The sequence below is a fragment of the Meriones unguiculatus genome, chromosome 3, assembly GCF_030254825.1.
Source record: "Meriones unguiculatus strain TT.TT164.6M chromosome 3, Bangor_MerUng_6.1, whole genome shotgun sequence".
NCBI lineage: Eukaryota > Metazoa > Chordata > Mammalia > Rodentia > Muridae > Meriones > Meriones unguiculatus.
In genome coordinates, this window is record NC_083351.1 from 32,082,512 (window position 1) to 32,107,002 (window position 24,491).

General features: G+C 50.7%; 1 protein-coding gene across 5 annotated transcripts in view; it reads left to right on the forward strand.

The window, feature by feature from the left end:
- Nucleotides 1-24,491, forward strand: part of Rnf220 (ring finger protein 220) — a 219,281-nt gene that overhangs the window by 174,189 nt on the left and 20,601 nt on the right. For all 5 annotated transcript variants that reach the window (XM_060379743.1, XM_060379741.1, XM_060379740.1 and 2 more), the window contains exons 3-5: nucleotides 9,148-9,280; nucleotides 17,266-17,311; nucleotides 20,686-20,787. In XM_060379743.1, coding sequence (XP_060235726.1) covers nucleotides 9,148-9,280; nucleotides 17,266-17,311; nucleotides 20,686-20,787 — 281 coding nt within the window. The remainder of the gene's footprint in view (nucleotides 1-9,147; nucleotides 9,281-17,265; nucleotides 17,312-20,685; nucleotides 20,788-24,491) is intronic.

Consider the following 24,491-nt stretch of genomic DNA (forward strand, 5'->3'; position numbering starts at 1 on the left):
CTGTACGACAAGGCAGGCACTGGTCCACTCACTGGAAAGAATGGTCAGGGATGCTCAAGCTGCACTCGAATGTGTGCTTAGGTGTGTGTGTGTGTGTGTGTGTGTGTGTGTGTGTGTGTGTGTTGTTCGGAGGTGGATTTTCTGAATCCTGCCTTTTACTGCAGTTTGCAGAGCCTAATCCTGGGGACCACTTGGGAGGCTCCACCTGCCCCAAGCACCGATGCTCCTTGTGAACATGGGAACTATCTAGAAGTTATTAGCTAAAGGAGTAGGGAAAGCAAATTGTAGTTCTACAGAAGGGGAGGAGTTACAGTTATGATCTGAATAGCCACGGTCCAGGAGTATGAAATGGCTGAGGCCCCTGAACACCACCAGCCCCCAGCAGATTAGCAAAGGCCCATGGAACCAAAGCCTCAGGTTCCAGGACCAGGACTTGCTGAGTTTAATTGTGCTTTGGCCCTGAGCCCTTAGCTCCAGCTTGGGCCTAAACCTTTCCACAGGCTGCCCTCCACCTGCCAGCCCTGCAGTTTGGCCACCCAGGAGTCTAGCCTGGCACGCGCGCGCACACACACACACACACACACACACACTTGTATTGCTAAAGACAGTTGCTTGCATCTATCGCAATGCGAGTCAGGACACCAGCCAGGCTCCTGTGTCTGGAGCTCAAAGGAGACCACACAGAGTGGGTAGTGAATACCAGTCCAAGCTTCTGCAGGTAGAAAAGAGGAAGGAGGAAGTGAACAACGGTACATGAGCTTGAATTGTCATTCTTGTGGTTTCGACTCGGGTGAATATGTCACATGTGTGGAACCTGATGCTGTGCAGAGGGATGTGTGCAAGCCTTGTGGAAAGAGGAGGGCTAGATAAGGAAGAATGTGAATAAAAGCATAACCAGACTAGACTAGAGTCAGAGGAAGCCCTCGTCTCCAGGGTAATGCCTGCATCTGTAGGGACTTGGCACAGTCAGTAATCCTTTATTTGTTAATTCGGGAATATGTATTGATTTGTTCTCTCACTATTACTATTACTTGGCACTCTGCCCCCATTAGATGCTGAGGCTGTAGCAGTGGACATGTTAATTTTTTTTGCCCTCAAGAAAGTCACATTCTGAAGATGGTGCCATGTACTGTGAAAGTAGCAGCACAAGAGGCTCTGGGAGAGCAGAGGAGGCACGGATGTGGTCCAGGGGAGTCAGGGAAGGGAGAAAGCCTTCTAGGCTGAGTCCTAAGGGATGAGTGAGAGATAGCTGGCTTGTGGAAACAGCCCTTGCTACATCTTTGTGGTTGTTTGGCAAGCCCAAAGCAGAGACAAATAGGCTTATTTGGTTCCAAGTGACACTGGGACAGCTGAAAATGTCACCTCTGTCCTTCGAGTGCCAGCTGCTACCCTGGGGTCTGGGCAAGTGGGTGCACAGCTGCCTTCAGGGCACTGTTGGGCACCTGCAGATAAGTATGGGCCACTGCTAAATACACATCTCTCGCTGCCTGCCCTACCCCCACCTCCTCGACCAGGGATGCCTATTAATCCTGACAAATGATGACTTACGAACATGTAATGCAAACTGATTCATCATACATTCAAATCCGCCGCCCCGCCCCAGCGGGAGGCCCCAGCCAGACAAGTGTATTACACGGATAATGTATTTGACGTATTAATAAAACCAGCCGCATTGCTCTGGCGCAGGGACTGGGGAATGCCAATATACGATGACAGATCACATATTGATGAAATCCAGATGTTTGGAATCATAGTCTTGGGGCCTTGTTCATATTGACTGAAGGTAAAAAATGCCGTCTGTCAGCACATTAACTCTTCATGTCCCATGCTCAACAGAGGCACCGATCAAAGGGTTTCTAGGAAGAAGAGAAGGAAGAAGGGGTGAGTGGGAGGAGCAGAGGGGACCAGTGATTAGGTGGCTTGGGTCCATGATGGATGGGTGAAGAGAGAGGGAGGTGGGGTGGTCTGGGTAGGATGAGTGGCTTGGACCGTTCATGGCTGATGTCTTGGCCTCTTAGCACATTTCACTGCAAGGATGGCATCTCTTGCTCTGTGGAACTTCTTTTCACACTTCCTTGTTCTCGTTCTTCCCCTACCACTCCTTCTAGAACCTTGATGACTTAAATGTCCTTCACCTGTAGAGTTAACTGAGGCTCTGTTCCGGACTCCTCTTACTGTGGGCTCCCACTGATGATCTCACTGCTCTTCATCCTTTCACGTGATAGGTGTCTCCCGGTTGGTACAACAGACCAGGTTCTAGGCAGGGAGCCCACAGCGATGAGCTTCAGGTCTCAACTTCGAGTCCTCTAGACCTATCATTCAGCATTTTCCCAGTCCCTGCAAGTAAATACATCCCAAACTGAACTCATTGCCCTCCTATAAAGACCTGATATATAAGCCAATAAGCAGGTATAATATGAGTGTGGATGGACAGGAGAAATTCCACAGGGGCATGAAGGGCCAAGGCCAGCCACCTGCTGAAGGGTCCCCGATCTCTGTCAGTCCCAGTGGGAAGGCAGGTGAAGGCCAGGTGCTGCTATAGAGTAGATGTGGGCACAGCAAACCTGAGCCAGAATCTCACTAGAAAGACAGTGACTGAGCCCTCGCTTGTACACAGCTCTGATTTTGTTACAGCCTCACAAAAGTCCTAGGAGTTAAAAATCATCCCCGTTACACACAAGGAGAAGCTCAGGATGATCAAGTGACTGGCCCAGGCTTAGCACAGTTTGGAAGACGCAACTCTGTGGGATTTTGCTTGCTGTTCTGTTCTGCGTCTTGGTCACTAGGACATGGAAACCCTTCTTGGGAGGGTGGAGCTGGGAGAGGAAAGGCAGGACACACCTTTGCCTGAGTGCATAGTCTTAAAAGCCCCAGTGTCAGGCTGGGGCCATGGCGCAGTCGGTTGACTGCTAATCAAGCTTGCCCAAAACCATAGGTTTGATTCCCCGGCACAAGGCATATTGAATTTGGTGGTGTTTGCCTGTGATCCCAGCATTCCAAAGACAGAGGTAGTAAGATCAAAAGTTCAAGGTCATCCTCAATATGCAATAAGTCTGAAGCTAGCCTGGGCTATAAGAGATTCTGCTTCCTTATCATCTGTCATTAGATTACCCTCATCTAATGCTCCCTGTCCTAAGCAGGCAAGCTACACTTTTTTTTTTTTTTTTTTTTTTAGGACAATATCTCAAACTCTCTCAGGCCGGCCTGGAACTCACTATTTAGGTCATGCCAATCCTACTCCTCCTGCCTCAGCTTCATATTACAGGTCCGTCCAACCACTCCCTGTCCAGCCAAGCCTTTCATGGTCTGCAAAGCAAAGATGGGAATTCCTGCTAGAACAAAATAGAGAGGAAGAAACGGAACCCTTTGGCTACAGAGCCGTGACAAAGCAAACAGGCCAATCAGAGGGGCAACAAGGTTAAGGGCTCAGTGTGGGCCCCATGAGCTCCTCTCATGAACAGGCTCCACCAGTCCTCCCAGATAGGGAAGGAGCAGGAATTTCCAACAGAGGAGGGCAGCAGAGGGCCGAACTAGCCCCCACCCAACCACCCACCCCCTTACTTAGTGCTTGAGGAATGGGCCGGAGGAGTTAGACCCTAGCTTAACCTTTTCTCAACCTAATCAACACCCTTCTTAGAGGCTTCCATGCCGTCTGGGAGTAAAGTTAGCCCAGCCGCTTACCAAGGGCCAGGGCCTCTCTAGTGGTCACACAACTAGGGGGCCTCCACAGTAGGGCCCGACAGACTCAGGCCCTGCGGAGTTGCCCTGTGAGAGGCTGAGGTCAGGGGGCCAGCTTCCCTCCCTGCCCTCCTCCTGCCTGGAAGATACCCATGGCAAGCAGAGATGTGGAGGTGGCAGCCCCCGACGGTGGCAGGGGTTGGTGGGGAGGGAGGCAGTAATGAATGTGGACGGGAGGCGGAATGAGCGATCCATCTTTGCATGGGAGGAGAGGGGGCGGCGGGCGTTCCCCACACACACACTCACACACTCAATCAGGCGCTGTCAGACCTCCGGCCGCCTGGCATTTTGGTGAAGAATCTCTCAGCTAAAAATTGTTGTCAGTCCCATTTCCTCGTTATCAGTGCAAGGGCTGAGGCAGCGCCCGGGGATTAGCAGAAGCGGGGAGCGCTCACGCCCGCCATCCACTGCCGATAACACTGGGCCTCCCGTCTCACCTCCCACATTCATCATCTTTAGCACTGACAGCTCAGCCCAGTCCTTGTCCCCATCCCCTCGTAGTCGTCCCCGAGGCTCCCCACCGTGCTCTGCCTGGCTCTTGACCTCCCAGGAAGCTAGTCCTCCTACAGGAGTGGTAGGATTCAAGCAAGACTGGAAACCTAAACCCCACCTGTGGCAAAAGGCCTGGCCTGGCTGTTGAGAGGCTCTGTTAAGGGCTGGCGTGAGGGCTACCCAGCGAGCCCGTGTCCTTTGACAAGCTGCCTCTAGTGACTCCAGTACCTGTGATACGGCCTACAGTGTTGGAGAAGGGAGCCCTGTGTAGACGAACAAGCTTCGGAGGCCTGTCCGAGGGCTCCTTACTCCTCACCTGCCTGAAATGGACTCTCAGATTCTGGGAACCATGGAAAGGAAGTGCCAGGGGCTGACTCCGCTTGAGCCTAGGACAGGTCAGGGGATAGAGGCTCATTCCCACCCCAGCAAGACCATGGGACCCCTCCTCTTGGCCATCCCCAGTGGTTTTATGGCTCATTTTATGGCCACTGTAATGGCCCAGGTCAAAAGCTTCAGGGAGCTGTATTCTGGGAATTATGCAAACGAGGAGCAGGCCCAGGGCCAGAGTATGGATTTTGTCATTAAACCTGGGCAGGCCATGTCGTTAGTGCAGTAAAATCCACGTCATGACCACAGGTCTCAATATAAAATTATAGGGAACACAGCGGGGGAGGGGAGGCAGGGTGGGGGTGCAGGACTGCGCCGACACCTGCCACTCAAACGCCTGAGAAATAAAGGTGAGGGAGAGGGCATAGGCTGCAAGTGGAGCCCCAGCTCATTCCTGCAGGGCTCTTCCCAACGCCTGGAGCCAAACAAGGGGTCCAATGCCCCCGGTAAAGAAACTGAGGTCCGAGTGAAGAAAAGCACATGTCAGCCAGGCAGGAGAAGGAGAGCAAGTGTGTGAGAATGCCGACCTCTGACCCAAGATGCAGAGCAGGGTCTAGACTCCAGAAACCCCACAGGCCTGAACCTGGCCTGTAACCCAGCCACAGAAGGGCTGAGCTCCTGACACTGCTGGCCGCATGGGGTGGGTCCCCCTCTTGTCCTGTCGTCACTCCCACCCTTTACTCCCCAGATCCTAGGCAGTGCTCTGTTTAGCTACCTTACTCATGCTTTCTGCTTCCCACGGGGCACCCACCCCTTTTCCTGGGGACCATCCAGCCCTCTCATAGTGCCCCTCATGGCCCCTGCCACCCTCCTAGGTCTCACCCACGCTACCTGGCTTTCTCTCCTGGCTTTACCACTAACTTGGGATTTCCTGGAGATCAAGACTTTTTTTTTACTTATCTCTGAGCCCCAGTTCTCCCTAGAATAATACTAAAATGAAATAACTCTTTTATAAGGACTTGTTGAATAAATAAATGAGGCCTCGAGACCAAAAAGCCAAGTTCAAAGTCCCTATCCAATTCTGAGCCCCCATTTCCCCACCTGTTGAAGACAGTAGGCTGGAGGATCCTAGGGCCTCACCCACCTCTGAGGTTGCCTGAGAGGCATAAGTGAGACCTGAGCCCTCCCAGAGCAGGGACATATCTGCTTCTTTTACTCAGCACTGCCTTCTAGCTGTCACCTAAACACCCAAGGCACCGCTACCAAGGCAGGTGGCAGACAGTGAGACCAACCAACCAACACAGAAGGGCCATTTCCCTATTAAAGACCTAGTCACACAGGCTGGAGCCCCTCCTAGCCGATCGTGGCACACTTGAAGCCCTCACAGCTGATGTCCTGCTCTGTGAAGGCCAGGATGTTTCAAGTACATGGCTTTGGTTAAGGCCTCCCTTTTCCTACTCCCCAGAACACACAGAATGAATTGCTCTATCGTTAGAGCCTGCAGATGACTCAATCCAGGACATAATTCTATATTTTTCAAGAACTCATTGTGTATTTCACTGCGCGTTCTGCATCGAATCTGGCGACCCTACTCACCCGTCTACCTTGGTCATCACTGACATGGTCTTTATCTGTCTGAAAGCTGTTCAGGACCACCTCCAGGCACCAGAAGGACAAGCAAGGGAGAACATCCAGACTCCAGCTAAGGAGGTCTTTGCTGGGATGTGGTTTTCTGGAAGAGCACTTGCCTAGTACACACAAAGCCCTGGTCCTGTCTCTAGTACCACACACACACACACACACACACACAATGTTTTCCTACAATCATGGCCTCAACGCCATGCCTGTAAGCAGCCTGGGGAGCACTGGATGTGAGAAAAGAAGGGACTCAGGAGTCGAAAGGAGAGTGAGCGAGACAACCAGAGCGTTCTTCCTAGAATGCTTTGTTCTGGTCACTATTAGAAACAGACTGGAAAGAAGTCCCAGCTTCCAGCCAGCCCTCCACAAGCGCACGTACTGAAGAAGTGGTTGGTTGGTTGGTTGGTTGGTTGGTTTTGTGGGGGGGATGGTGGCACGGGGATTGTTGTTGTTTGTTTTGAGACAGGGTTTCACTGGCCTGGAACTCACTGTGTAGCCCAGGTTGGCCTTAGCCTCACAGCAGTCCTCCTGGCTTGACCTCCTTAGCACTGGGATTCCAGACTTGACCCATCCACTCAGTTTGAAGGACATTCTAGGAGAAAACCCAGAATCGGGTTGACAAGAGACCTGTGAGGTTACCCAGCAGACGCAGAGACACCTACCGGGAATAGAGAGGTCCCAGGGAACTGGAGGGACTGGAGAGCTCAGCAGGAAAAGTTCAATCCCCAGCACCCACATGGAAGCACACAACCCTCTGTGATTCCAGTTCCAGGGGATCTGATGCCCTCTTCAGGCCCCCGTGGGAACTGCACACACAGAGTGAAGACATGCACTGAGGCCAATACTGATACAAATAAAAAAAATTTTTTTAAAGAATAAAATCTCAAAAAAGATTTCTTAAAGTAATGAGGCCTCAATAGGGAGAATGTGAATTGCAGGAGTGTAGAAGAAAGACAAGGAAGATGCCTCGGCAGGTAAAACTTCTTGCTGTGCAAGCCTGATGATCTAAGTTCAGTCCCTGGAACACACGTAAAAAGGCAATTGCTGTGATGCCAACATTCCTACAGCAAAATGGGAGGAGAGACAAGGGAAGCCCCTGGAATCCTGGGAGCCACACAGTCTGGACTAGGCAGCACAGCAGCAGAAACAAGAAGAGAGATGCTTGGGACTGGAGAGATGGCCCAGAAGCTAAGAACACGTGTAGATCTTGCAAGGGACCCAGGTTCCAGTCCCAGCACCCACACAGCGGCTTACAAACTATTTCTTTTTTATTTTTATTTTTAAATTTTATTTAATTTTTACTTTATATGCATTAGGGTGAAGGTGTCAGATCCCTCGGAAGTGGTGTTACAAACAGTTGTGAGCTGCCATGTGGGTGCTGGGAATTGAACCTGGGTCCTTTGGAAGAGCAGACAGCGCTCTTAACCACTGAGCCATCTCTCCAGCCCTACAAACTATTTCCAGCTCCAGTTCCAGGGGATCCAGTGTTCTTCCTGCCTTTGTGGGCACTAGGCATGCATGTGGCGCACATACATACATGTGAAAACAGCAGTCATATAAAAAACTTAGTAAAATATATAATAAAGAACTTTTAAAAGCTTTCAAAAAGAAGAAAGACCCTGCCTCAGCAGGTGGAATTCTGTTGTCCCCCAGCCTCCACATATGCACTCTGACACATACATGCCCACACTCAGACACGCATGCATAGATACACACATGCATATATAAATGCTTTTTATTATTTTAATTTTATTTTACAGAGACAGTTTCTCTGTGTAGCGCTGGCTGTCCTGAGACTCACTTTGTAGACCAGGCTAGCCTTGAACTCAGATATCCTCCTGCCTTTGGCTCCCAAGTGCTAGGATTAAAGGTGTGCACACCATACCCAGCTCATAACTTTAATATATATATATATATATATATATATATATATATATATATATATGGAGCTAGAGAGATGATTCAGAGGTTAAGAGCACTGCCTGTTCTTCCAGAGGTCCTGAGTTCAATTCCCAACAATCACATGGTGGCTCACAACTATCTATAATGAGATCCGGTGCCCTCTTCTGGCATACAGGTGTACATGCAGACAACATTGTATACATAACAAATAAATCTTTAAAAAAAAAACAGGTATAAAAGTAGCAGAATGGACAAGACTTGATGGCTATGTGAGTGGGGGGGCAGGTAGGACAAGGAAGGAGCACACAGTAAGGCTAAGGTGACTAGAGTGGGTGACTCGATGGATGAAGGTATCCTGCCAGAGAGATGGAGGAGTAAGAGGTTTGTAAGGAGTGGTAAGGTAGAAGGCCACCAATTTGAGTTGTTGAGATTTAAATTCTTAGGAGACATTCAGTTATTGACGACCATTAGATATTGGATAATAGGGGCACAGAGGGATGGTAGGTCACAGCCAACAGGAGGTGGGAGTTAGAACCAGAGGACAAACAAGCTCATCCACCACAAAAATGAGGAGAGCAGGAGCTGAAGACAGAACCCGGTTCTATGCCGGGGCCCCTCATTACCTTGCCAGTACTGGGTTAGAAGGGAAAAAAATGAAGGAATGTTCGCTGAATGACTGTAAGAGTGAACTCGCCTTTCCCCTCTCTCCCTTCTCCAAATCTGGAGAACATAAAAGCAAAGAAAAAAGGAGAGAGACAAGGGGCACGCAACATTCTGGGTGATAGTATGATTACACGCGGGTTAAACGGAGTGATCAAGGCTTGATTGCACAGAGCATTGATTGTGTCCCAGCGGATTTCCAAGAGGGGTGGCCAGCCGAGAACGCATCATTTATGGCCATGGTCCCTGAAGCTATCAACATACTTCTCACCCTCTTCTAGGTCCAGAACCCCTCAAAGGCAGCAGTAGGCTTGGTCTGAAGGCCTGGGACACTGGATTTCCTTCTAGAACTAGCTCTGCTCATAGTGTCTGTTCTCCTTCCCTGGCCAGGTAAGAAGAAAGCAGTAGCGTTGTTTGACAGCCAGGCCCCGATCTGCCCCATCTGCCAAGTCCTGTTGAGGCCCAGCGAGTTGCAAGAACATATGGAGCAGGAACTGGAGCAGCTGGCCCAACTGCCTGCCAGGTAAGCTGCCTCTAGGAAGTCTGCCTGCCAGGGGGACCCGCTGGGTCTGCCCTGCTAGGTCTCAGGTCAGCCTCTGGGGCAGAAGCTGGAGCCCCCGGTACCTTTCTGTTTTCAGTGCTGTTTCTCACTTTATTTGGAGGGATTTCGGAGATGGAGGAGAGTGAATCCTCAGACTCCAGCCTCAGAATAAGGGAAGCTGGACAAGAGAGAGCCAGCTGGGGCCACTGCCACAAGCCCAGAACTATCATGTGGGGCCTTGGGGTGGGGAAAAAAGCAGGTGGAGGGCCTGGCAGCTCTATCAGAGGGCTGGCCCAGCCCTGTTACTTGGTGGGGAGGGGGAGCAGGACCTTCTCCATAAGCCTCAAGGACTGAGAGGTAGCAGTCTTGGGAAGGTGCTCATGTGTCCTCTCCCTAGCTCACTGCAGCCCTCCTTTGTCCTCACCCAAGGACCCAGCTGAACCCTCTCCACTTGGTGAGGAGATCCTTGGTGAGGAGCCCAGATCATCCAGAGGGCAGAGGAGAAGTAACTAATTACCTCAAATCTGAGCAGTATGAAGCACCTGTTGCATTGTCCGCACAGTCTTTGGAGTCAGGAATTCCGGCAGGGGCACAGAAGGGTTGGCCGTGCCTGCTCCAGACGTTGGATGCTCAGCTGAAGCTGGGACCATCTAGAGGTTCTTCACTCACATGTCTGGTGATGGATGCTGGCTGTTCCTGCCGATGGGGTCTAAAGTATTTGCATGCGGTTTCTCTGCGTGGTCTGGGCCTCCTGTACATGGCAGCTTAGGTCTCCAAAACAAAATGTTCTAACCAACAAGATGGAACACAGAGGTGAGAGGGTGCAGCTAAAGATCAAACTTGGAGCCTTTCTCTACAACTGAGCTCTATCTCAGCCCGAATCACCTTTTCATCCTGAGCCTTAGGAGTCATTCACTCCTTTTGATGAGAGGACTGGCAAGGTTGTATTATAAAGGAGCACAGGGGATAGAGACGGGGCTTAAACTATCCACGAAACCACGACGGACCCTACAGAGAACAGCCTTCCATTCCTACCTGTGGCTCATTTCAAGTCATTAGACCTGACCAATGCAAGGCAGAGGAGTCCCAAGATGTCCTCTGCCCTGGGAAACTGGAGTGAGGAAGGATTGAAGGAAGGTGAGGAAACACGAGCCCTGAGGGCTAAGGCTGCTACCTCGGAGGAACCTGAGCTGTGTGAGGCAAAAACCCCACCCAGAGCAAGGAAGGCTTCCTGAGGGAGGGATTTTGAAGGAAGTGCTCGTCACTTATTGGCTGTTACAAATTACCCCAAAACTTAGTGGCGTAAGACGTTTATTGGGAACAGTGAGAAGGTTCAGCAGGTGAAGGCTTTTGCCACAAAAGCTGTAGGACTTGAAGTCCACTCTAGTACCCAGGTGAAGGTGGAAGGAGATAACCAACTTAAACAAAGTTCCCTTCTCACACACACACACACACACACACACACACTGAAAAAAAAATGTGTCTGTTCTATGGGACACCAGTTGCAGAACAACATAGCTTAGCCATGTGATCTTGGGTAGCTGTGGCCACTAGCTCTGGTTCTCTCCTGAGGCTACAGAGTGTCACCTAAGGCCACATTCCTCTATGTCTGACTGGACCGCAGGATGCTTCCAGGATGGCTCACTCTGATGAGCTGTCGGCAGGAAACCTCAGTTTCAGCATCTCTCCAAAGGCTGCTTGAGTTTCCCTCCAACGAGGCCGCTGACTGCCCATAAGCATTCGATCCAAGAAAGAGACCAAGGGAAGCCCCAGTGCCTTCCCCTAAAGTCTACACACTAGCACTTCCGTTCTAGACTGTTCTATCTCCAGGTCACTGTTGGGTGTGGCGGTGCACACCTGTAATTCCAGAGACAGGAGTACCTGGGATTTGAGTTGAGCCTGAGCTGTAGAAGGAGGCCTAGATAGGAAGAGAGAGCTCGAGAGGGGAAGAAAGGCAGGCAGAGAGGGAAAGAGGCAGGAAGGAGTGGATGGAGAGAGGGACGAGGGGGAAGGAAAGAAGCCAGGGAATCATCAAGCACAACCCACACTCAGATTTTTGGTTGTGAGCCTAGCCTGTATTGGCTGACCCATCTCTCCAGTCCGGCCCGGCCTACACTCAAGGGAAGAGAAATATGCTCTAAAACCTCTCATTCTTAAAGACAAAAACATCAAAAGAATGTGTGGTCTCACTTTAAAAGCCCCACAGAAGCTATCCCATGGTAATAATAAGGAACCTCTTGGGACATTCGCTATCTGACAAGCGCTTTATTTATTCTTCTCTCTGAGGTGGGTGACGCATTACTTAATGATGGGGTTGTTTTTTGCATGTGAGCATCATAGAGTGTACTTGTACAGACTTATACTGTCACTAGGCAATGCAACCTCACGGACCACTTTCAGATGTGTAGCCGGCCTGTTGCTAATTGTGGTGTGTGACTGTAGATAGAACTCCCATTTTACAGATGAGGAAAACGGAGGTACAGGCATGTTAAGTGACTTCCCTAAGTCACTTAAGGTTGCCAGCTTAGCGGTAGAGACAGCATTTCTGCTCAAGCAGTCTCGACACCGGCGCTGGCCTCCCGAGCTCTCCCATCACTCACAGACCTGGGATTGACCTGTCAGGGGCAGAGAGGGAAACAAACATCCAGCAGGCTGTCCCAGGATTTCTGGGTAATTTGCTTCCAATGAAGGGGTCCTCAACCAGGAACAGAAAACCCGGGGACCTGCAGAGCCCATTTGGGCAGTGTGCCTCCCCTCTGGAAAACCGCCTTTTTTGCCTTCTCGGCGAGGACGCTCTCCCTCCCCAAGCCCGCACTGCCCAGGACATCTCTCATTCCTTTCTTGTTCTGCCCCTGCTCGTGACCCTGCATTAATCCCTCATCATCCAGGTTTCTCAGAGCACCCACACCTCGCGGCCGTCGGCTCACGTCCGGGCCTATCCCTGAACCCCCCAGTGCCCATGCCGCCCTCAGCACGTGCACGCCCTGCGCCCCTGGCACGCCCTCCTCCCCACCGGGTGTCTGACAGCCGGACAGCAGGATCTGCACAGCAAGTGAAATTCCCGTCGGATCGATAAAGCCGAAGCGCTGGCGGCGACGGGTCGATGGTTTTATCTGTCTCGGCCCCGCCGCGCCCGGCGCGCTGACAGTCGGACCGGCCGGCAAAGGCGTTCAAGGGCAGCCGCGCCCGCCGCCCCCTCCCCACGCGCGCCCCCTCCTCGCGGCCACCGGACCGCGGGCTGGACCAGCCCCGCCGCCGCCCTTGTGATTTATCTGGATTTTTAATTGGAAAAAATTTGCGAATTAATTGATTTCAGGAACTTGCCAATTAACATTGTAATTGGGTGCGTGATAAATTCCCAAGGAGCGTGTCAGCTCCCTCCGGGCTGATGGGCAGTGCGGGTGGAGGGTCCCCAGCTTGGCTGCCCTTGCCCCGGCCCCGTGCTGGCTGTGGGGCGAGCCCAAGGAAGGGCAAAGGAAGTTGGAGAAAGACAGGAGCACCCGAGCTCCTGAATCCACCCACCCACCCTCCTTCTGCCACCCTCAGTACCCTGAACAGATGGACCGGTTCACGGATGGGGAAACTGAGTCCCACAGGAGCGGGAGCCCAACTGTGGGCTTCCCCCATTCGTGACCTGTGGCCAGGTCCTCCTCCCCAGCTCTCCAGCCCTCTGGCTTCCTCCTGTTTCCTCTCTGCCCCTCTCCCTTTGTTTCCTGTGCTGGCTCCTCTCTTCCCTCAACCTGTATCCCCTTTCATCTTATTACTCTGCCTTTGCCTCCTTTCCCTTCTGTCCCTTCCTCACCTAGCCCACTCTGAGCCTATAGGTGCTGCTGTCAGGTTAGCCTCCCAGGTGGTTCTGCTTCTGGAACTTTCTGGAGGGGGGGCTCTTCTGCCTCCAAGTGCCCAACAACCTAGGGCAGGTCCTGTGGATGCTATTTCTACACACCTGGGCCCTCACACGAGATGTAGGGACCTTCCAGCTTCTAAGCAGAGGTTTTCAAGCATAGGCTTGACACACATGCATGCATGCACGCATATACCCCATTCCTGCACAGCTCCGTGTACATCCACATACCCTGAAAGAACCACCTTCCCAGGGATGAGCATTCCCAGGTACCAGGAACAACCAAGTCCTCACACGAAGGACAAAGTTCTCACTGGCCCAACACTACCCTTTTCCAGGTCACACCCACACCCCTGCTTTACCTCACTGGATTGTGTTTTTCTCCATCTAGAACCTTAACAAGGGCTCCCTTAGACCCAAGGACTTGGCTCCCTAGAACAAAGAAAGCAACACTGGCTGGAACCCAGAGTCAGAAGGGCCTCCCACATTAGAGGGTAGCCCGCATGTTAGTGAGACATTGTGTCCTGGTATGAAGAGTGGGCTGGGAGCAGAAGCAAGGAGGCAAATCAAGGGTCCAGGCAGCCCTAGGACCGTGGCTGAAAGTAGAGGATGCAGAATAAGAGGATGCAGGAAGGAGAGGCCAAGCAACTACCTAGGGTACTTACTAGGAGAACACTCTGACTTGGATGGTTGGAAGTGTGGTAGAGGTGATGTCCACAGAGCAGGAAGGCAACAGGGTAGGGTTCTGGGTAAACTGAGGCCAGGGTACCTCTGGGATGGTGTTGGGCTAGGGGCTAGATGGGGCTACAGAGCAGGTGAAAGGGCTGGCTCTGAGACCTTTCTGTGGTCCCTAAAAGGAGTTTCCAGCCACGAGGAAGAAACAGCCTTGGGCATGGAACATTCACTCACAGAGCTGAAAGTGGGGCTGGTGGGACCCGAACTCAGAGACGTCCTCTATGAAAGCCAGCCTCTGGGCTAGGAAACAGCCTTCTCTGGGAAGTGCTTTAAAAGGGCTGGAAAAAAAAATCTAAAGGGAAACTGGGTAGCTCTGGAGGAGAGGCGGGGTGTAGAGATGGCAGGGCCCCCACCCCTACTTAAGCCTTATTTAAGGCCGGCCTCGGTGTTTGGTTGGGTAATGAACTAGATAAACAATTCCCCAAATAGATTAAAACGAAGTGTAACTTACAAAGGCGGCTGGTGATGATGGTTTATTCCCGGGCAGTGCACCATTTCTTTATTTCCAAGGATAATTCAGTGTAAATCACCTTAATTAAAAGTGTCAGCCCAGCCCATGAATATTGTACTTAGGAACGCGTTTCCTGGGTCCCAGTTATAATTTAAAACCCATGGATCACTAGGCAGCGAGTGACTGAGCAAGGAAGGAAATTGTTGGGGGCGGGCTGTGGAAACAGGGAGGGGACGAGAAGGCAGAGCTGATGGGCTGGGCGGGAGCCAGGCTGCTTCCAGCTCAGGACTTAAACCTCTCTCCTCCAAAGCAGGCCACTCACCCGGTTTTCAGGCTCTCTAAGAAACCAAGAAAACTTGGTGTTAAAGGGGTTGATAGAAGGAAGGGAAGGAGGAAGCATTGCTTAGAGCCAGGGCGGGAGGCTGAGGCTGAGGCTGAGCTGGCTCTGTGTAAGCAAAGGGAAGAGCTTTGCTAAGAAGGATGGATAGATGGGCTTGCCAGAGCACAGGCTGGACATCCTGACCCCGAGTGACCCCATCTCACCTACCAGCCAAGGAGATGAATCCAGGATCAGCAAGCCCTTGCCCAAAGCTGCACAGCAAGCAGAGAAGAAACGAAACTCAGTGTTTGGCACTAGATCCTAAGTCCTACATAACTTTGGAGAGGCAGTATTAAAAAACAGAACAAAAACAAAACCTCAAACCCCAAGCCCTCCGTGGACTGTGTGACCACAGAGGTGCCTAGTAGTCAGCTTTGTAAAGTTTGGTAGAAATTGAGCAAAATTACATTTACAAGGCCTGTCTCTGTCGTATACAGTAGGTATACAGTAGGTATAACATCCTTATTACTTCAGTTGCTGACCTCATCTAATACAGCCACAACAGGTAATATAGCCCGTATGGCAGTCCAGGGTCAAGAATGGTGACGGTGTGGGTAGCAGATAGCTCACTTTGTAGCCGGAATAGTGATGTTCATGTTTGTCCACCGAGTGAAGGAAGAGGGTAAGAAGTGATCGGAGTTGCGAACAAACCAGTTTCTCTCCAAGGGCAGCTCAGCTTCCCCCTATATGCCTAGTGCCTTGGTTAGGGCCAGGCATAGACGGCTAAAGAACAAACTGTAATCAAATAGAACCTCGACTGGCAGTCCTCTCTCTTCTGTGCTGTTCCTGCTGTGTAAACAGATTGGTAGCTCTATTCTGACACCCAGACATGGGCCTTCTCCTGCTGTGGAGACTGGTGGCCTCTGCACTGTCCTCTGTGTGTGTGTGTGTGTGTATGTGTGATCCCTCAGGTGTTCACGTCTGTAGGTATGCGTGTGTCTGAGTGCTCACAGGCCTCTCCATCTCTGCTTGCGTTTGTGTGGACTTGTGTCTGAGAGCAGCTCTTCACCCAGTCTGTTGTGAATTTGTCTTTATGGCCATGTCTCTGGGAGTGACCCCGTGGCCTTGCACATCTATATGCATGCCTGCGTCTCCGGGTATGACTGCCTGCATCTGTGTGCCTGTTGGTAAGGAAGATAGTCTGTGTATGTGCCTTAGACCCAGGGCTTCTCCACCTCAGCACTATTGACTTTTTGGGTCTGATAATCCTCTGTGAGGGGGCTGTCTGGGATAGTATTAGGTTGTTAAACACCATCTACCCACTAGATGCCAGTAGCAACCCCCTTTCTACACCCAGTTTGAACAATCAGAAATCAATCAAAACTATCTCTAGGGGCTTAGAATGTCGCTCAATGGTGGGACATTTGCCTTGCGTATGTTAGGCGTGTATGCATGTATGTACGTGTTTATGTATGGACATCCATGTATATTCGGACCTTGCCAAGTGTCCCCTGGGTGTGCACACCCTCCTTATTCCGCTGACAGTCAGTACTTTAGCCGTTTCTGCCCACGCTTTGGCTTGCATGTCGTGCATCTCCCTGTTTGGCTGCTGGGTGCCCGAGTATGGTAGGTGTTCCTTGTGTATACACTCACCAAGTCCATATCTGCCCCGTGTATTCTGCTTTCAATGTGTCTGTGTCCTTTCATGCTTTCTGGCTGCGTGTCTGTGGCTGTAGTCTACGTGTGTGCTTTGTATGTGGGTCGGGGCGGACAGCCCACGAAAATGGGCTGTGTCCGATTCTGTGCATGTACTTGTGTGTGTGCGTGTGTCTGTGCATGCACACACGCCAGCGTGTGAGCACAGACGCAGCAGTAGAGTGGGGGCAGCAGGCAGGAAGGGGCAGGAACAGGGATATTAATGTTTCTGAAGTGGATCTGATTTGATACGTCTTGTCCCATTGTCAGCATCTGTTTAGCGGGATTTGTAATACTCTGTGGCTCTGGATCACTCATGCTTAGCGTGGGATGTGGCCTTGCATACCAATTTTGTTATTAAACACAGTCCTTGCCTCCCCCACAACCCATCCATCACCTCCCACCCCAGCCCCCTCCTGCTCTGAACTGCCCACCATATTTCAGGGCCCAGCTCCCTCCTGCCTGCCACCCGATGCCGGAGGGCCTGGGGCTGACAAATTGAATCAGGGGAAGATCATTCCTAGCCTAACACAGTTTGCAGCATGTTGGAGGAAGAATTGACAAGAGTCATGTCAGCCCCATCACCCCAGTCCCACAGGAACTAAGCAGGCAAGGAACAGGGAGTGTAGGGAAGGGAGCCTCCAGGACAGACAGAACCTTCAGGGCTGACTCTAGGTAAAGCCCCTTTCTTTGATACTGGTGTCTGTGTCCCCTCCCAGGGACCAGGATGGTCCTTGGCACCTGGTAGAAGCTGAGCTAGGTCCTAGGACAGTGGGTTGATTGTCCTGGGTGGGGCTAGGCTGGGCTGGGCGGACTGTGTCATGCTTGCAAATGCCTTCTCTTGGGCTTAGCTTGCTAGTCTACCCTCCACATGAGCCAGGCACCAGGTAGAATGGTCACCTTGTTCTGTTCTTTCTTGGCAGCAAAAATTCCCTTCTGAAGGATGCCATGGCTCCAGGCACCCCCAAGGTAGGTGGCCAATTATGTTTTCTCTCTTGCCCATTCCAACCAAGGCCTACCAGGATGTGGCTCCTCCTGAGAAAGAGGCACTCTCCATGGACTCTGCTGCCTTCGTGTCTGGACATCAGCCTGATGCCTCGGGCTAGTTCATGTGTTAGGGTGTGGCCGGGGGAGCAGAATCCATCTAAATAAAACAAGTTCCTGACATTCTCTTTTTCTAGCTAGGAGAGGGGTGAGAGGCAAAAGTGGCCTGAGGTGTAGGCAACACAGACACTAAGGTCGGGGAGGCTTAAAGGAGGAAGGTGAGCTGTAAGCAGTAAAAGAAAGCATAGAAATTACGTACAAATAGAAGCCAAGTCTGTGTGTGTATGTGTGTGTGTCTCTCTCCTCCCCCACACACCTCAATCTCTCTGCATGAGTGTGTGAGCATATGCTTGCACATGTGAGAGAGAACCGGAGAGGATGCTGGGTCTGTCTGAGGAGAGAGTTGGCCCCTCTGAACAGAAACTGTAAGAGTACCTTGAATGTATCAGATGGAGAAAGATGAAGAGCAAATGTCCCCTCTTGGCCCCCTGACTTTCCCACAGGGAACAGGTGGTACTGTTTCCTCAGAGGTGATGATTGTGAGGGAATGGAGACCTGGAGAGGAAGAAGTGCCCCTCTGCCTAAGGCTGTCCTCTTTCTTTGAAGTCCCCGAACTACTCCCCTGATGTGTGTCATGTCAAGTGAGAAGTATGTGTTAAACCTTGGGGAACAAATTTTTCAGTGAGAAGGGAGTATGGGGGAGATAAGAACAGATGTCAAGGAAAAAACCTCTCAGAGACCCCTGTACTTTTGATCAATAAAAAGTGAGGAAGTTGGTAGAAGGGTCACAGGAGATCATGCTTCCCAGTTCCCTAAGGAAAAACTGTTTCAAAATGTCTGGGCAGTTAACAGTCCAGTAGGGAAAGGGACATGAAGAGGTCCAAATATTTGAAAGGCCTAAAGTCACCAGTGACCTCTGAGAGGGTAATTTTGGGAAAAGAAGCCAATGACAAGTATCACCTCCATGATTTGGCCAACCACCCCTCTGGCTTCTAAAGGGGGGAAGGTAAACTATTCACCTCATTCAAAACTCGCTGAGTCACAGCTAATGTCGAAAGGAGGGATAGAGAGCCCAGCCTAGCCTGGGATTTGTGTCCACCCTGGCCAAGGTCTGAAGGAGAAAGGGATGGGGAAATCAGGCAGCTGTGGACTAGATGGAGGAAGCAGGAAGCCCCACAGGCCTTGCTTGGCCCAGACTCTAATATTTGACGGTGAAATAACTGAAGGTCATGGCAAGCTCCTAGTGCAGCCACTACCTGAGTATGAGTGGCAGGACTGAGACACTGGAAACCAGAAGGGCTTGTGTTCTAACGACCAACCCTTGCTGGCACACTCTTCATCCATATCCACCTCTCACATATATGACCCATAGGTCAGAATGTGTACCCAGGAAGACTTAAGCATGGGCACATTCCTACAAGCTTGGACACTGACATGCCTCGCTAGATGCAGAAAAAAAGGATCGTTGCTCACCTACTTCCAGATAAATGCCCCAAAGCTGAGCAGTCTTTGGCTTCCCCTTGGCCTTGACCTCAGCTTTAGGGAAGCAGGTCATGTGAGAAAGAGGGAGGAAGCAGAAGGTTGAAGCAAGAGTCTGAGAGGAAAGGAGGGAGGGAGGGAGGGAGGGAGAAGGAGGAGAGGGCGAGGGGCCCTTAGACAAGATTGATGGCCTCGTTGCCATTAAGAAAAAAATTAGCCGGTGGCGGCTATCATATTAAAGGGTGAAGAAGCCGTGAATTATTTTCTTAAAGATCTTATCGCTTACAATGATAATTTTACCTTCCAAAAGGCCACTTTTAATGAGGCGAAGAGCCAGGCAAAAAGTCATGATTTAATGCCAGGGTTTTTTTTTTTTTCAAAACACATTTTACTGCTTTTTGGTCCATGTTTAAAAAGCGCCAGTGACCTTTTTTTATTCTGCATGCCCCAGGTGTAATGCTGAGGCCTCTCAGGGCTTCTAACCTAGAGAGAGAGAGAGAAAGACAGAGAAAAGCTTTGTTACTCTTGGGCCCCTATACACTGTGGCACACTGTTCTCTTTTCTCAACACCTTCCTCGGGATCGGAGAACATTGCCTGACATCTTTCTGGCTGGGGCTGTCACCCACCAGGCCTCCCATGAGGCTTAGGTCAGTGAAGAAGTCCCTTTTGGAGGCAACCCCATCCCAGGCCCTCTGCAGCCTCCTTCCTCCTTTAGCTCCTGAGCTGTGGATGCCTCAGGGTGTCCTGGCTCAGTGGCAGCTGGGGGACCATACCCCCTCACTTCCGAGGGTCCTTGCCCAAGGATGTATAGCCTGGCCACTGCATGCAGCTCACATCCTAAGGTTCAGTCAGAGATGAAGGATAAATGACCGCTCTGTCTTCCCCAAATTGCTTTCTTTGGGCTGTCACTGGCGATTTGGCATGGCTTTCCAGGCTGGGGAGGACTTCTAGAGAATTGTGAGCTTCCGGCTCAGAGCCGTGCAAGCTGAAGAAGGGAGGGGGAATAGATTATTTTCAAGCCCCTGAGTCCCCATTTGCAGCTGAACAGGCCTTGGCAAGAGCTGGCTCTTGGGCTGAACATGCCATGTGGTATTTAGAATTGTGGCGCTCTCACACAATTTAAAGCAGACAGTTTATTAATCTAAACTGTAGGCGTATGTAGAAGAGGCCATCCGGGATTGACGGAGGGGGATTGGTTTTGCCGGGGTTTTTTGCTAGGGTCATCACCACAGCACAGGACTAAATGGACCCAGCGTACATCCTCAGCCACATGCTGGAAACTCATACATACTATTTAATTTACTGTCTCCACGGTGGGGCTGCCATCGGCATGTATTAGGGACAGGCAAGGTGGCAGGTATGTGGCTTTACCCCCAGCCCTTCATGTGGGTCCCGGAGTATCGGCTTTTGAAGGAAGAACAAAGCATGTCTACTGAGAGGAGGTCAGCAATCCCTCCCACCGAGGTAGAGCTCAGCAGAAGCAAGGGTCTCGCCGGGTATTCTGGTCCATACCCGTAACCTCAGCAGTTGGGAGGCTGTAATAGGAAGATCACTAGGAGTTCCAGCCTGGGCTAAGAATGAGACACTGTTTCAAACAAAAATACACAAGCAAGGGTCTATACGGAGACCCAAGACCATCCATCCTCTCTCACAACCAGACTTCTGTGCGTGACCACGTCACTTCCGGTTTTCAGAGTAGTCCTCTGTCCCTGTGCTCTTACTCTGTTGTGCTTTTAAAACTCCCTGAGCACTGGGAGCTCCTGGGCACTGAATGTGGGTCTCACTTGGCCTGGGGCCACGTGTTCTTTTCTTCTTTCAGTCCCTCCTGTTGTCTGCTTCCATCAAGAGAGAAGGAGACTCCCCGACGGCCTCACCACACTCTTCTGCCACCGATGACCTGCACCACTCAGACAGATACCAGGTGAGGAAGGTGTGGCAGGAGGCCCAAAGAAATCTCACCCAGTGAGAGAGTCAAGCCCGGGTGGCACCAACTCCTCCTGAAGAGGCGGGAGCAGGGTTTGGTGCCTTTGTACCCAGTGTCCCCGAGTCAAGTTAGAATGCACAGGCGTCAGGAATGGGCCTTATTAAGCAGATGGACTTTAGGGTGAGACGCCAAGTTCTCTGGGGCTCCGCTGGGCTCTGAGCACCTCTGAAGTGTCCTATCCATCAAGGAGTAGCTTAGGAGACGCATGTCTTGTAAGGGGCCTGGAAGCATTGCCCAGGTTCATTGGAGATTTCTGACTGCTAGAACCAGATCGCTAGTGCCGAAAAAACATGTGTTCCTACCAAACCTGACAAATATGGGGGTCCAGGGGGTGAAGCAGGTAGATATTGCCTGTGGGTGTCTTAGCCAAACAGGAAGGAAACAAGCCTGATGTCCTAAAAGATCAGAGCAGGAAGGGAACCCAATGGCACCAATGTAACTACATGGGCTTTCTCTGAGATAAAAGAGGAAGATCTTCCTCCAGGAGCCTTGGTCTGGGAGAGAGATTCCTGCCTTTGAGAACCTGCTCAGATGGCAGAAAACAAGAGCCTGCCCCAAGGACCATGTGTTTAAATGGCAGCGGTCCCCCCAGGGAGCCCCAGTCTCAAAGGGAAATGAACCCTGATCTGCTGTGGGAGGGTAGAATGGCAAGGACTGATAGCGGGTGTGCAGCCGGGGTCCCCGCTGGCATCTGGACAACTTCGGCTGGAGCTAGAGGTGTCTTCCCAGAAGACCTTTCTTCCCGGCGGACAGCCCCGCACTGGGATGCTAAGCTCCCGAAGTGGAGGGCCAAGCACAGCTAGAGGCTGGGAATGTGACTCACTGACAGAGCACTTGCCAGCATGGATCTATCCTAGCACCATTCAGAAAAGGAAAACACAATTTTCTAGGTCTAAGAGTAGACTAGACCCCAGCCTGAACTGACATCTCCTCAGAATGGGCTTAAAATGCATAGACCAAGGGGCTGGAGAGATGGCTCAGTGGTTAAGAGCACTGGGCCAGAGGTCCCTGGGCTCCCAACCGCCTAGAATCCCGTCCCAAGGGATGCAATATCCTCTCCTGGCCCCTGTGAGCCCCACATACATGGTGCACATACATACATACATATATTCATGCATACATACAGGGAAAATACCAATACACACAAAAAGGGAATAATTTAAAAGCATAAAACTGGGTGGTGGCGGCACACACCTTTAATCCCAGTGCTTGAAAGGTAGAGGCAGGCCTCTGCCTAAAAGACGATGCTCATGCATTCCTAGCTGGTATTTATTTGCAGCTGGTTTAGAGAGGTGTGAAAACCTCTGGAGCACATTTGGGTACCCCTCAGTTCCCCCTTCTAGAGCCTAAGCAGCCTTTCCTATTTTGAGATAGGTTCTCACCATGTTGCCCAGTCTGGTCCCAAACTCATGGTGAGTCTCCTGCCTCTGCCTTCCAAGTGCGAGTATTATAGTTATGTGCTACTATGTACTAACATTTCAGGGTTTTTGTGTGTGTGTGTGTGTGGAGGGGGGAGGGAGTGTTGGTACAGAGTCTCATTTTGAGGTCTCAGACCTCACACTTGATGCAATCCTTTTGTCTCAGCCTCCCACATTCAGAGATTTCCAAGTACCTTCTTAAATAACAAATCAGATTAATCAATTTCTAAGCCAAAGTCTTAAGCTCCCTGCATGGCACCAAGGCATTCTGTAATTTGGATCCAACTTGTATTCACAGCTTCCATTTGTGAGAGTCCCCTCCACAATGCCTTGGCCTCAGCCTACTGAGCTAATGCTACCCACACCCTGAACACACCTTCTCTTCCTCCCGTCTTTAGACAAGCTACTTTTGACAGGGATCTTTCACCCCACAGATTTCTACTTGCCCCTCGACATCCTGCTGAAACACTGTCTCCTCCAAGAAGCCTTCCCAGATTATCTACCTCTTCTCATGACCCTGTGTGTCACAGGTTTTGGCACAGTCACCGTATGTCGTGATCACCTGTTGCAACACGTGTCCATTATCTACTAATATACAACATGCCACCCCAAAACCTGTTGGCTTAGCACAAATTAATATTTCCCTTTTCTTCTCTCTTAAAAATTTTAAATTATTATACATAGTATTTGGTTTCATGACGGCATTTCACATAAAATGTGTTCTGTAGCTCTTCCTCCCCTATCGTCCCCCTGGTCCTCCTTACATGGCCTCCCACCCCGTGCCCATGCCCCCTTTCTGCTCTCATGTCACACATGTCCTGTCGCCGTCTTCAGTTTCTCAACACTTCCTTTTCCCTTCTTGTTACTGGTTTTTAAATTATACATACACATGGACATATGCTAGGATCCACATGTAAGAAAGAACATGAAATGTTTTTCTGAGTCTGGGTTATTTTACTTAATCTAATACTCTATGGATTCACCCATTTGCCTGCAAATTTCATGATTTCATTTTTCTTTACAAGCTGAATAAAATTCCATTGTGTAAGGCTGGGGAGAAGGCTCACTGAGTAAAAAGTTTACTATGTAAACACGAGGACCTGAGTTCAGATCCCCAGCACACTTAAGAAGACAGAGAGCACAGGCATGTGCCCATAGCTCCAGGGCTGGGGGTAGAGGCAGAAGGATTCCAAGGTCTTGCTTTTCAGCCAGCCACCAGAGATGAACTTTCAGGTCTGTGAGAGACCATCTCAAAAAATAAAGTGGAGCGTTAGAAGACTTACTCAACATTGACTTTTGGCCTACACACACACACACACACACACACACATACACACACAATTCAATAGTGTATATATAGTAATTTTCGTTTTCCATTCTTTAAATTTCTTTAGATTTATCTTTATGTATAACGTGGTTTTGCATTCATGTATGTTTGTGCACCATGTGAGTGCCTGGTGTCCTCAGAGGTCAGAGGAGAGAGTCAGATCCCCTGGAACTGGAGTTAAGGATGGTTGTGAGGTGCCATGTGGGTGCTGGGAACCGAACTTGGATCCTCTGTAAAAAAACAATTCCCTTTAACTGTTGAGCCACACCCCGCCCCAGCCCTTCATTATCCATTCTTGTTGTGGGCCACCTAGGCTGGTTCCGTTTCTTTGTTACTGTAAATACAGCAATAAACATGGATACGGAAGTGTCTCTGCAGTGGGACCTAGAGTCCTGGTTGACCAGCCATTCCCTCACTGTGCTCCTCACTCAGAACTGGCCTCACACATGTTCAGTTATACTGTCCCTGGTTCCTGTCCTAGCCATATTACACACACACCCCTTTCTTTGAGACAGAGAGACAATGGGGATTGAAGCCAGAATCTCACACATGCTAGGCAACCATTGTAGCAAATAAGCTACATTTCCAGCCCGCCTCTCACCTTGTGTTCTTAGCAGATGCTAGGACATGTCCCACTAAAACAGTGGCCAAAGCCGCAAGGCGTCTGGAAACCAGAATCTGGGAGTTACACAGCATCATGTCTGTCACTTTCTACTGGGTGAAGCAAGACCCAAAGTCAGCCCTTAATTAAGGGGTGAGGAAATGCTGTTCCGGAGAAAATCCGCAGAGAACAGTGACCACGTTTAATCTATCACAATGAACCTGACTAGCCTTGGAGTTTCTCCAAAGCAAAGACCTTGCCTTCCTTTGCTCAAACGTTGATCTGGTACCACTCC